Source organism: Brachyhypopomus gauderio, chromosome 3 (assembly GCF_052324685.1).
Source record: "Brachyhypopomus gauderio isolate BG-103 chromosome 3, BGAUD_0.2, whole genome shotgun sequence".
In the NCBI taxonomy this organism is placed as follows: Eukaryota; Metazoa; Chordata; class Actinopteri; order Gymnotiformes; family Hypopomidae; genus Brachyhypopomus; species Brachyhypopomus gauderio.
Window position 1 is genome coordinate 36,480,491 of NC_135213.1, and position 14,587 is coordinate 36,495,077.

Sequence of the window (14,587 nt, forward strand, 5' to 3'; positions counted from 1 at the left end):
TACAAAGAGTTGGTTTTATTTCTTTCAAAACAATACACCCAACCCAAGTCTGGCAATGTAGGAATAGGAAGAAGGTCTTGGTAGCTGTGGTTTAGACTAGGGGCAGCACCAATTAACGTGTTTCATATGTAGCTTTGGAAAGGCACTTTTATCCACCACTGTTGGACTAGTTGACACCAACATATGTTCATGATCACACACTGTCGCTCGTGTGCTAGGGCCTGTGTGCGCGCGCAGAAGAGGTGATTCCGAAAAGTTGATTCATCCAAGTGTTGCAGGATGATCTCACCCCTCTGTGTCTCAGCCCCTCTGTGTGTGTGTGTGTGTGTGTGTGTGTGTGTGTGTCAGCCCCTCTGGCTCCATGTCAGCTCCTCTGTCCGGCTTTCTTAAAGAAACAACCCATGCATTTCAAATCAAAACAAGAGGCCCGGTTGGTGTGTGGATTAATCCCACACTTGTGTTGGTGCAAGAATCTTACAGACAAGGTGAAAACAAACGACAACAAAACCCACCCAAGGTGAACATGTTTAAAAACGAATTAATGAGACACGTTAATAAGTTGAACATTCAACTTTTGGCGACGACTTTTGTGATTTACTTGCATTACTCCAGCAGTTCTAGTGGTTCTTCTCACGATACATGTGCTTTATGAAGTACGGTGTGTTTGAATCCTGCGTCTTGGTACCGCCCAGACGAGCTGCTGTTCCATCACTTCCTGCCTAGACGAGCCTGGGAAAAATTAATACATAACCGGGTCCGGTACGGCCGTTTTCGCCTGGTCACGTAGAAGGTCCTGTTTCTCCAGAACCGACGGGACTCTGATGAATTACTATACCAACGTTTCAGAAACGGGTTCATATTTTATTAACGCGATCGTTTGGACTGTCTGTGCTTTAATTCATCATGTTATTACAATGTAATCTTTCCGTGTTCGTGGTAGTCCGTGTGGATCCGAGTCTAATGGGTCGGTGGTGCTGCTGAAGGTGAAATATCACCACGGACCCAAAGACTCGTCTGGGTACGTTAGACGGTCCGCTCCTGGGAATACAGGACCGCCCGGTCACGCCTTTAGACACCTTTAGAGGCTCACCGACACCGACACGGCACATGGTGGACCGGCGGTGCTGGACGGACACGGGCGACAGGGACGCGGTGGTGAAGACAGCAGGGACGGGTCGGTCCGCCTTTTGTCCGCCTGTCCAAGCCAAAAGCGAAAGCGTCTCCCTCGTTTGCTGGTGAAGTCCACCGGGCTCGGACGTGAAGCGGCTGATCGCTTGTGGAGTTCGGAGCCTTGACCCGCATTAATGATTAAACGGGTGTTTGATTGAATCTGACCGACGGGGGTGTTCCGAGGACGGGTGGGTTTGTCTTCAGGGAGGACACGATAGGACACAGTGGAGATAAGTTCGTTTTTTTCACCATCTCCGTTGATGGTGTTTGGACGGCGGCGGAATGAGCGGAGGTTCTGGGCACCAGCGCGGTTCTGGACGGTAAGACGTGTTGCGCCGTCGACGCTCCCGTTTGGATGGTTATCATATCTGACAAGTGGCGAATGTTAATGGGTCGTGATTAATGTTAATGGGTCGTGTTTAAAACGTGGTGGTTTGCTGTATCTCTGTGTCTACAGTTGCACATTAATGTCCCGTAATTCGTCCGGTATAAATGAATAGCCGGTATTAGTCGGGTCGTGCAGGCCCACTTCACTATTTGCATAGATCAACGGACTCTAATACAGTGACTGTATTTGAATAGAATTTCTGGATGCAAATATTTGCCAACGCTGGTGCTCTTGTCAAATATATATTTTAAATATTTAAAAGTATCCAGCCGTTGACACAGTGGGTGTGCTACAAGCTACAGGCGAGCTTGTACCGAAATGTGTCTTCACCGCATCCTGAAGAGCTCGGCGGAGGGAGAACTTCTGTTGCGAACCACTGAACCCAAATCAGCGTTACAATCGCGTCTTAAAACGCGAGAAGTTCGTGTTAATACGGAGAGAGGAGGCTTGGGCCTGCTGGTGGTGACTAAGGGTTCTGTCTGTGTGGTTTGTCCCGTAGGATCCTGACCCATCTTCGTGTGTTCTGACATCCTGAATACATGATCCACAGCAGCATCACGTGTCGGTGCTGTTGACATTACACACGGATCTGCGGGGAGCTCGTCCTCTAAACCGGCCACGTTGAAGAGGGCCACCCCTATCTGGTTATGTGGTCTTCTACCAGGTTCTCTGAGTCTTACACACTCGTACACTGAGACGGTCGGAAGGCACCTCGTGCATTTACGGACTCACGTAAGGTCCACAACATGGCAGATCACACCAACATCCAGTCGGCCGCCTCGAAAAGCATCAGGCCCTTCAGGTCCAGTGAGGAGTATCTGGACGCCATGAAGGAGGACCTAGCCGAATGGCTGAACGCGCTCTACGACCTGGACATCACGGCCGAGACCTTCATGGAGGGTCTGGAGACCGGCTGCGCGCTCTGCAGGCACGCCAACACCGTCAACCGGGCCGCGCGCGACTTCCAGATCAACTGTCCAGAGGCTGCCAGGTCTCTACGGACGCCGAGCAGAGACGTGGTCTTCCAGTCGAGGAACGTCATACCGGGCTCGTTCTTGGCACGGGACAACGTGTCCAACTTCATCGGCTGGTGTCGGCAGGAGTTGTGGATCAAAGACGTCCTGATGTTCGAGACCAACGACCTGGTGGAGCGGTGCAATGAGAAGAACTTTGTTCTGTGTCTGCTGGAGGTGGCGCGGCGCGGGGCTAAGTTCGGCATGCTCGCCCCCATGTTGATCCAGCTGGAGGAGGAGATCGAGGAGGAGATCCGGGACGAGGAGAGCCAGTCGGAGAGCCTGCGTGAGAGCCAGCGTGAGAGCCTGCGTGAGCTCAGCCCACCCAACAGGACGTTCAGTCGGCAGAAGAGCCTCGGTGACTCCGACTCTGAGCTGGTGGAGATCTGGCAGCAGCAGAAGAGGGTTTTGTGTGACATGCGCAACCTGGACGAGCTGGTGAGTGTGTTCGTGTCACGCAATACGAGGTTGGTGATTATTGTGTGTGAGATTTGAGGTTTACTATATGCTCAATACAAAAGAAGCAGTGGACAAGTGTTGGGCCAGTGTTGGACCAGTGTTGGACCAGTGTTGGGCCAGTGTTGGACCAGTGTTGGACCAGTGTTGGACCAGTGTTGGGGTTTGATAGGTGTTACTGGGTAAATTTCACTGTTCTTGTGCTGGAATAGACCAAAGCCGTTTGACTAATCACAAGATTAGTCACGGTGGATTTTTTTCTGGTTGTGTTGTAGCTGTGCACCTGGATGGCTCCAGTTCCAGCTCATTTTTAGTGTCAGTGGTTTTATTAACACACAGCTGGTCCAAGACAACAGTCACTACCACAATGTCTCCTCCAGTTCCCCAGTTACAGCTGATTCGGCAGTTGAAGTTCCTGTTAACCTGACATAAACCTGAGGGCATCCCAAATCAGCACTATCAGTGGTGTTAGTGGTACTAAATTCAGTCTGATCTCTTTGTAACAAATACTGTGATGTATGAAGGCATGTGTGTGTGTAAGCTTGTGGTGTGGGTGTATTTGTGTGTGGTGGTGTGGTGTGGTCAGAGTGGGTGTGGAAGTGACTGTTTGAGCATGTGTGTACACATTGGTGTGTATGTGTGTGTGCATACTCAGCTTTGTGTGTGTGGGTGGGCATGTGGTTGAGAGAGCTCACCTGGTAGAACAGGTAGAGACGTGTGCTCATTGCTCACAACATCAAGGGCTTTGATGACCTGGAAGTAATTCACTGGCTTACTGCTATGGTCCTGATCCCAGATGCTCTCAGAAGATGCTTTGTCAATATGAGGATGGCAGTTTAACAAAAGTAAATTCCATAACATTTATTTATCAGTTTGATTAGTGAGGTACCTTGACAGCTTTGTGTTTGTCTTGTAATAACACACCTCCTCTAAACCAACTCTGCCACTCTGCTCCAACCCCTCCCCTAGAGATCCCTACAGCTCTCTGCCAAACCCCTGGAGATACCTACGGGTTTCTGCCAAACCCCTGGAGATACCTACAGGTTTCTGCCAAACCCCTTGAGATCCCTACAGAGTATAAATTCAACAGCAGCTCCTGTATAGCCTCCACACCTGCAGAATTTAACCTTCAGCCAGCAACTTAACGTTGTTATCATCTTCAGAAATAATTGATTTGCTGGATAAAGTGTCACCACTGAGTAACTACAGGACTGACAAACACTAAACCAGGTGACACATATGGTGGATTGTAGCAGTTACTTTATGGCACTGTTTCACTGAGGTGGATCTTTGACTGGGTTCGTTTATGGCACTGTTGTGCTGGGGTGGTTTTGTCTGTGTACGTGTGAGAAGCGAGGTAGCAGGTCCAGTGGAAGACTCTGGACCCGCCCTGGCACGGCTGAGGATGAAGGTGAATCCACAGCTGTTAAATGAATTTATGCAATGCCACAATAATGTCACGTTGTGTCACTTTTCAAACCATTTAATTTTACACAGTCTTTGTGACATACATTATATTTGTTAAAGACAGGAGTTTCATAATGTGCCTGGTCCTGTTCTGGGATCAGTGTGTCTGTTGCTTGTTACTAATGAAAGCATTGCATCCATAATATAGTTCTTATTATCTTAACTGGATAAAGTTGTAAATTAGAAGCAGGTAAGAGAATGCAAACCCCTTCAGTTGACTTTACAGAACAAAGTCAATGAAGGTCAAATGTTCAGGGGTCCTGTTAGTTTATTATTATTCCCACAACATTGTCTTGTGATGTCACATTTAATTTTCACAGTGCATTAACTGATTGGCTGTGCCCCAGCTGTTCAGCCACGCCCCCATGTCAAACCTCTGTGTCAGTTAAGCCCAGTTTCATGAATAAAGGAGTGTATAAAAAAGACACACATGACCGTCAACACATGGTGGTGTTTGCTGAAAATCCAGGATGTGCAGCTTGAGTCCTTCAGTAGTGTATCCAGCTGCTGCTGTTAGCTCCGCCCACCGCTGAGACCTGTCATAGTGTATCCAGCTGCTGCTGTTAGCTCCGCCCACCGCTGAGACCTGTCATAGTGTATCCAGCTGCTGCTGTTTGCTCCTCCCACCACTGAGACGTGTGTGTGTGTGTGTGTGTGTGTGTGTGTGAGGAGGATTGATGGTGGAGTTCGCCGGGTGTCTCCAGTGTGTGTGTGTGTGTATGTGGAGGATGATGGTGGAGTTCGCCGGGTGTCTCCTGTGTGTGTGTGTGTGTGTGTGTGTGTGTGTGTGTGTGTGTGTGTGTGTGTGTGTGTGTGTGTGTGTGTGTGTGTGGAGGATTGATGGTGGAGTTCGCCGGGTGTCTCCTGTGTGTGTGTGTGTGTGTGTGTGTGTGTGTGTGTGTAGGAATGATGGTGGAGTTGAACTTCTCCATGCTGCCTGCCGGGTGTCTCCAGCTTCATGGCTGATGGGGCCTCACAGAGCAGATGATTACAAACGTCATCAGAAACACAGCGGAGGCCAAAAACCGGATTTGACTTCAGGCTGGTAACATCAGGAGACGGTGGGGGTGGAGTGAGATAGCGGTGGTGGAGTGAGACATCAGGCAGGGTACCCGCGGGTCCTTAAAAAGTCTTAAAATGTCTTTAATTTAGTTTTACATATTCAAGGTCTAAAAACGTCTTAAAATGTCTGGAATTTTAGGAGTGGAGGCATTAAATAAGTGTGTTGCTCAGTTTTTCTGTTTTATTTTACCGATGTATATCCCACAATAATGATCATTTCCGCAACGGCCGTATACTCCGCCTGCTAAATGGCAGTAGTACGTCACCTAACAGGATGAAAAATATTGTGGCTGGCTGAAACCTTCCAGTGAGCGATATGATGGCACTCGTAATAGATATGCATATCGAGTCATTCGCTGCTAACTGCAGTTTAATTGTAAGTGCTAAAGTGATTTGTCTACTGTGTAGTGCGACCAAACGTCCATATTTCCCGGGACGTATTTCACGTCCTGTCCCGGGATTTTTTAAGTGAGGAAATGTCCTGGTTTTTAAATTACCTTCATTGGACCAATACAATTTAAATGTACAGGCACTAGGGCACTGCGCACGGCGTCAAGTATAAACCAAGCTTTATACTTGACGCGTCGCGACCGGTGCGAGGTTTCGCGTGCCGACAATGATGTCCCTCGCACTGCAGACTACCCAGTTCTTGACGTACAGCTACAGTACATTAATTCTGCTCTCTGGTACCGTCTGGGTTGGTGTAATGTGAACTCACGGCCAGACAGGCTGGCTGGGTTGTGCCCTCTTTGACTGCGGTCTTGTGTGGTTGATCACTGATGTACAGTATCTCTCTCTCTCTCTCTCTGACAGACATGTAGTGTCAATGCAGAACTGCTGAGTGATATTTGGGCCCAAAACCAGCTTACCACCTCAAAACTAAATTACTCAAATCTTGCAAAGAATTCTGGGTCTTTCACAGTTCACTTGCAGTTTCTTTTTTACTGTTTAGTATTCTTTTTTAATCTCTCTCTCTCTCTCTCTCTCTCTCTCTCTCCTCCTTCCTCCCTCACTCCCTCTCAGATCTGGATTACTGTGCTCTACTGCGGTAATTACTGGGTTTGTTATAATGAGAGAAAAAAGTGTTGTGGTTCATCCACAGCTGCCCCTTTTCTGTCTTTACACCATCTCTCTCTCTCTCTCTCTCTCTCTCTCTCTCTCTCTCTCTCTCTCTCTCTCTCTCTCTCTCTCTCGCTCTCTCACACACACACACACACACACACACACCATTCACAGTGCAACACAATTTTCAGAAACAAAAAGTAGTGGAGCTTATCGGATATTTTACTCTGAATTACTCTGAATGTTCCTTCACAGATTTTAAGGTTGTAAATTTGACCTCAATTGCCTAAATAAGACTTCATGTGTACAGAGCTGACAGGTACAGTAAGATATTTTCTTGTTTTGTGCTGTGATTGTGTTAGGGTGTGTGCGGATGGAGAGTCCTTTTTCACATTTATTTCAGTCACTACATATAGTCTCCCGGTGGAGGGGGGGGGCTGTGTTTGGGGGGCTTTTGTTTCTGAGCTGGAGTCACTGCACCCACCACATTAAATATTAAACCTTCTAATGGACCTTAGGCACCGCGGGACTGATCTGAGATCAGCCACATGGCGTCCCACGGCGACAGGTCTGGAAGTGTTCCTGCATTTGCAGTGGTGAACACGATCTTGGCGCTGAGATCTGCCTGTGTCTGTCAGATGATGCGGTTTGGATCAGAAAGCGATATGGTGGCTGTTCCATCCCTGCATCATCTGAGATATCCATGCATACCAGATGTTTCATCTGGAGACGGAGACCTCCTGGTAGTCCTGCTTCTCAATGAGGAGTGTAGAGGAGTGTGTGAAGGTTGCAGATCCTTGCATCAGTGAGATGCACATAAAGAACGCATAGCATCAAAACCGAGACATTTATGCAAGAGTGTTGTGTAACGTACGCACACATGCACACAAGCTCAGAGGACTCTATGTGAGTGTGTGAGCTAGTGTCGTAGTTACGGCGAGCTGGTATAAATAGCCAGATGTTCCAGGCAAAAGTCTTCATGCTAGTCGCATATGGGGATTTTCCAGTGCTGCTGAGGACAGGAGGCCACGTGTCCACCCAGATGCTGCTAACGCTCACCTACAATAACTGGACCCTTTTGAAAGCATATCTACTCACGCTTTAAAAAGCCTTTGAAAAAACCCCATGTGGTTCCTGATTGGTTCTTGGTTCTGCTGATGACGGAATATACAGTAACTGTCAGTAACTTGTTCAGTGGGAGCAGCTCAGACGTTCAGACGACACAGAAGCTTCTGAGACCAGCAAGAACTAGAACAAAACCGCTCCAGTCGGAAATAATCAAACCCAAAAGGCATGATAGGAAGGTTATTCTCTCTCTCTCTCTCTCTCTCTCTCTCTCTCTCTCTGTAGGTCTATTTAAGCAGACATTCCAAATAAGGGACACACTGAAAAAAGATATTGTTGTCATTATTTATGCTATAAATGTCATTATATTTGTCATTATTAATGTCATTATTTATTCGACAAAAGCCATTACTTGGTAGTTTTGCTGGAATACACACACACACACACACACACACACACACACACACACACACACACACACACACACACACACACACACACACACACATTCTTTACATACACTGCCACATGGTTTTTACAGCTGTCCAGACACATTTATAATAACCCGTAAATATGGAGTCAGATGAGTCCATCTCAGTCTGTCCCAGGATTAGACTCCTGGCTTCTGATGAACCATTGTGACCCTGTGAGTGAGTGTGTGTATAATCCAAGAAAGAGAGAGAGATACACACGCACACATGCACACACACTATCCCCAACCCCCTTTCTGTCCTTTCTGTCCTTTCTTTCACCCTTCCACTTCATCATGCACAAACACACACACACACACACACACACACACACACACACACACACAAACACACACACATTGAGAAGATCTGTAGCCTCTTTGTTGTCTGCTGCATTTCATCCTCATCTGATCATCACCATCCGGTGTGTGTGTGTGTGTGTGTGTGTGTGTGTGTGTGTGTGTGTGTGTGTGTGTGTGTGTGTGTGTGTGTGTGTGTGTGAGTGAGTGCGTGTGTGTGCGCATGTGTGTGTGAGTGTGCGTATGTGTGTCTGTGAGTGTGTGTGTGTGTGTGTGTGTGTGTGTGTGTGTGTTAGCAACCCTGCCCTTCCAGCAGTGATTGTACTGCACACACACAAGGGATCTTACTTTACCACCGACAGCCTGTGGAAAGATCTCTGATTCATGTACTACAGGGCCTGCACAATACACCACAGAACTCAGAGAGAGACAGACAGACAGACAGAAAGACAAAGAGACTGAGAGAGAGACAGGCAGCGTATGAGAGAGACAGAAAGAGAGAGACAAGCAGAGGCAGCGTATGAGAGAGAGACAGAAAGAGAGAGACAGACAGAGGCAGCGTATGAGAGAGAGACAGAAAGAGAGACAGGCAGAGGCAGCGTATGAGAGAGAGACAGAAAGAGAGAGACAGACAGAGGCAGCGTATGAGAGAGAGACAGAAAGAGAGAGACAGACAGAGGCAGCATATGAGAGAGAGACAGAAAGAGAGACAGACAGAGGCAGCATATGAGAGAGAGACAGAAAGAGAGAGACATACAGAGGCAGCGTATGAGAGAGAGAGATTAGCAGAGGGTGTTTTGAGGAGTGAAGGTTACGAGGTTACTGCATTGGAGAAACTGATAGACATGCTGGAGGAGACCCTCCCCACCCCCCACCCCCCCACCCACAACCCCTACACCCCCCCACAACCCCTACACCCTCCCCACCCCCACCCCACAACCTCTACACCCACCCCACAACCCCTACACCCTCCCAACACCCACCCACCACCCCTACACCCCCCCACAACCCCTACACCCTCCCCACCCCCACCCCCCCACAACCCCTACACCCTCCCCACACCCCCACCACCCCTACACCCCCCGCCCTCCACCCACCCAACCCACCACCCCCCAGTTTGTATTATTAATCACAGCAGGAACAGAGGAAACGTTTCACACTACAGCTGAGTCTAGCTCTTCATCACTCACACCTTATTATTGACGTTATTATTCATTAACTGCTCTGCAATTGGCACATTATGCAAACATAAATACAGTGTATAGGTATCTATTTAGACATGTCGTTGTGTGTGTGCATGTGTGTGTGCATGTGTGTGTGCCTGTGTGTGTGCCTGTGTGTGTGCCTGTGTGCCTGTGTGTGTGTGTGTGTGTGTGTGTGTGTGTGTGTGTGTGTGTTGGAGCGAAGCATTTTACTGTACAGTAAACACAGTGGGGACTCTCAGTAGCCTGGACTGTACACTGTACACTCACACACAGGACAAGGGGGAAAGTAGGACATGGCAGCTTATGTTGGGTGAAATAAACATTAATGGCATTCTCTGTGTGTGTGTGTGTGTGTGTGTGTGTGTGTCTGTGTGTGTGTGTGTGTGTGTGTGTGTGTGTGTGTGTGTGTGTGTGTGTGTGTGTGTGTGTGTGTGAGTGAGTGCGTGTGTGTGCGCATGTGTGTGTGAGTGTGCGTATGTGTGTCTGTGAGTGTGTGTGTGTGTGTGTGTGTGTGTGTTTCATAGATATTATCTAGATTTATTTGCTGTAGACAGGACTGTGTGTGTGGATGTAATTTTAGTTGTGTCTCAGTATCAGATGGTTGTTGGCATAATCAGATGTGTGTCTGTGTCAGATTCTCTCTCTCTCTCTCTTTCTTTCTCTCTCTCTCTCGCACACACACGCACACACCTCAATCAGGAACACCTAACCCTAACTATAACCCTAACCTAACACACTTGTGTTGAGTGTTACATTTACAGCCATCTGTGTGAAACACACCAGCTCTCTTCCCTGGTTGGTAATCCTGCAGGTAGTTGTTCCTTCCTCTCTCCGCAGGTCCAGCTCCTTTCAGCTACACTTCACCTACTGTAGCACATCACGCTTGTGGCGGTTGGCCAGCTCATCACACTTTATAAAGTTCATTTAATAACGCCAGAGATTATTGACAGAGCTCTTAGCCATTATGTACCATCCTAAATGCAGCATTTGCAGTGGATCAATTTGGCCTATTGAATTAAATATTCATAAAGATTAGATATACTACACTATATATATTTATATTAGATATGTCATCGATATTAGTTAAATTATAGTGTGTATGTTTACATTAGATATGTGCTGTAGGTGTATATACAATACATAATTGTCAATTAGAGATTTATATTAGATATATAGGTTTGTATATGTACAGTACATCTCTGAGTTGTGGAAGGTTGTACTGACCCACAGGCATGGGGTGCTGAGTGGTGTACTGCTGGGGTGCATGGATGAACAGATGAAAGATGAAGAGATGAAAGATGAAGAGATGAACAGAGCACTTCACTCTTTCATCTCATGTAAACAGAGCGGTTCTGACTCAGGCCAGAGATACTTAAAGCCTCTTAAAGGAGAGTTGCTGATCTGGGATCAGGATCATGATGTTTATGGATTTGAATGTCTGTGTCTAAGCTGACCTAGGAGCTGTTGTTAACCGAGAGGTTTGATGGCTTGTTTTAGTATTTGATTATATGGAAATTGTGTGTGATCATGGCTAAAAGCCTGTAATGGGCCTTCCTGCGGCCTGCTGGTCACACTCTGCTGGGATCAACGCTGCGGTAGAGGCGGGACCCGGGTGCTTTGATGTGTGTGTGTGTGTGTGAGCCAGTCGGGTAATAATTGAACCGATGTGCTTGTCACCTGTAGAACCCCTGACATGTTGGGAAACACTGATCCTAGTGTGTTAACCTAAACACTCCGAACATTCCCCAACGTCCTGACAATAGTACGCAGTTATCAGGCAGTTATGAGTCAGTTATGAGTCAGTAATTGTGCAGTTATTAGGGGTTATTATGCAGTTATTAGGGGGTTATTGGGTTACACATTTGACTGTTTTATGGATGCAGAATTACTAAATGTTGATTTGTTTGGGTTGCATTATGGGATGAGAGGTTACTTTTATGTTTTATATATACTATAGCTTTAATGTGATGGCATAAAATTTTATATTATATTTCAGTTCACATATTTGTGTGTGAAGACAGCACGTAACTTATAATCGAGTCTTCAGTGTTCCTCTGTTCTTTCATTTAAATTTTTTAAAACTTGAAAAAAAAAAGCTGTCTGGAAGTCTTGAAGTCGTCAGGTGTGTGCTGCTAGTCTTGCGTTGGGAGGAACCGTCAGACGTGCTGCTAGTCTTGCGTTGGGGGAAGTCGTCAGACGTGCTGCTAGTCTTGCGTTGGGAGGAACCGTCAGGTGTGTGCTGCTAGTCTTGCGTTGGGGGAAGTCCTCAGGTGTGTGCTGCTAGTCTTGCGTTGGGGGAAGCCGTCAGACGTGCTGCTAGTCTTGCGTTGGGGGAAGCCGTCAGACGTGCTGCTAGTCTTGCGTTGGGGGAAGCCGTCAGACGTGCTGGTGGTCTTGCGTTGGGGGAAGCCGTCAGACGTGCTGGTGGTCTTGCGTTGGGGGAAGCTGTCAGACGTGCTGGTAGTCTTGCGTTGGGAGGAACCGTCGGACGTGTGCTGTTAGTCTTGCGTTGGGGGAAGCCATCAGACGCGTGCTGCTAGTCTTGCGTTGGGAGGAACCGTCGGACGTGTCCTGGTGGTGCTTTGACTGTTGGGCAGGATGTGTGGAACACCACAGGACTGTTTTCTTGGGCTACTGAAACAAAGGACTTCAGAGCAGAGGGAGCTGTCAGGCTGTGGGAGGGGCAGATAGAGACGAGTATCAATTGAGAGTTCTTCCCATCTGTACAGCCAAGGGGGCGTGTCCACTCACAGCTCGGTTAGTGCTCCTGCCAGTCTGGACACGGTATTCCAAACTGGACACAGAATTCCAAACTGGACACAGAATTCTGAACGACTGTTCCCATATCATCATTCCTTGCACGCACACACACGCACCAGGGGAACATTCATTTCACTATTACTTCAATCTACTACTACATCTGGTTTGTCCTGTTGATCCAGATGTGTGTGTGTGTGTGTGTGTGTGTGTGTGTGTGTGTGTGTGTGTGTGTGTGTGTGTGTGTGTGTGTGTGTGTGTGTGTGTGAGAGAGAGACAGGGAGAGTGAGACAGAGACTGTGGGCAAGTGTCAAGTTGAGTTATAGTGGTGAATACATATGAAGCATTTTAACCCTAAGTATTAAATTTGTGTGAGTGTGTGTTTGTGTATTTGTCCTTCTGAGTAACCCTGACTGTCCACACTAACCCTGACCCTGTGACTATCCACACTAACCCTAACCCTGTGACTCTGTCCACACTAATCCTAACCATGTGACTGTGTCCACACTAACCCTGACCCTGTGACTGTCCACACTAACCTTGACCCTGTGACTCTGTCCACACTAACCCTGACCCTGTGACTCTGTCCACACTAACCCTAACCGTGTGACTGTGTCCACACTAACCCTAACCATGTGTCTGTGTCCACACTAACCCTAACCATGTGACTGTCCACACTAACCCTGACCCTGTGACTCTGTCCACACTAACCCTAACCCTGTGACCGTCCACACTAACCCTAACCGTGTGACTGTGTCCACACTAACCCTGACCCTGTGACTCTGTCCACACTAACCCTAACCCTGTGACCGTCCACACTAACCCTAACCGTGTGACTGTGTCCACACTAACCCTGACCATGTGACTCTGTCCACACTAACCCTGACCATGTGACTCTGTCCACACTAACCCTAACCGTGTGACTGTGTCCACACTAACCCTGACCGTGTGACTGTGTCCACACTAACCCTGACCATGTGACTCTGTCCACACTAACCCTGACCTCATAACTCTGTCCACACTAACCCTAACCTCATAACTCTGTCCACACTAACCCTAACCGTGTGACTCTGTCCACACTAACCCTGACCATGTGACTCTGTCCACACTAACCCTGACCATGTGACTGTGTCCACACTAACCCTGACCACATAACTCTGTCCACACTAACCCTAACCGTGTGACTCTGTCCACACTAACCCTAACCGTGTGACTCTGTCCACACTGTCCCTGACCATGTGACTGTGTCCACACTAACCCTGACCACATAACTCTGTCCACACTGTCCCTGACCATGTGACTGTCCACACTAACCCTAACCGTGTGACTCTGTCCACACTAACCCTGACCATGTGACTGTGTCCACACTAACCCTGACCACATAACTCTGTCCATACTGTCCCTGACCATGTGTAGGTGTATAAAAATTCACATCACTTCAGAAAATGTTCCAAATGTCACGCAGTTATCTAGACCGGATCCAGTATTCTCAAAACAAACCAGCATGTTCTCCTTATCTCTCCAGGAAGGACTCCTCTCTTCTCCTCCCCGCTCTCCTGTGAGTCTGGTGTTCTGCAACTCTGACCTCAGACCAGTCCCTCCCTCTTAACCATCACTGCACCTATCACACAACAAAGAACGAGGCTGATCTCAGAGCAGTGTCAAAGGCCCCAGTAGCAGTGTTATGTGAATGACCCAGATACACTTGTTATCTTCACACATCTTCCATTTCCTTCAGTGTGTGGCTGTGTCCGGGAGACCCGCAGGCTAGCAGTAGCCATTACACCGCCGACAGACACGGGCACGGGGGACAGATAAAAGAAGGAAAGGTGGACACACAGGAAGAGTGAGAGAAAGGGAGAGAGGGAGAAAGTGAGACAGAGAGTGAGGTGAGGGGTGAGATATAACAGGCTAAATGAGTTGAGCTTTGCTAATGGCGCGGTGTGCTAAGAGTGAAATATGCGTAAGGAATTGAGCAGGAGAGCATTTCACAAAACACTTTCATGCATCTATCAGTAGATATCAGCACATTTAACACAAGCAGCTCCTCACTACCGGGATATATGACCCAACCCCCACTTACACCCCCCCTTCTATCTCTCTCTCTAGCTCTCTATCTTTCTCTCCCTCTCTCTCTCTCTCCCCCTCTCTCGCGCTCTCTCTCTCTCTCTCT

At 47.9% G+C, this 14,587-nt stretch overlaps 1 protein-coding gene across 1 annotated transcript in view; it reads left to right on the top strand.

The window, feature by feature from the left end:
• Positions 1 to 734: 734 nt before the first annotated feature.
• Positions 735 to 14,587, top strand: part of gas2l1 (growth arrest-specific 2 like 1) — a 26,123-nt gene continuing 12,270 nt past the window's right edge. The window contains exons 1-2 of the mRNA XM_076997993.1: positions 735 to 1,490; positions 2,058 to 3,009. Of these exons, the coding sequence (XP_076854108.1) occupies positions 2,305 to 3,009 (705 nt within the window). The 5' untranslated portion in view covers positions 735 to 1,490; positions 2,058 to 2,304. The remainder of the gene's footprint in view (positions 1,491 to 2,057; positions 3,010 to 14,587) is intronic.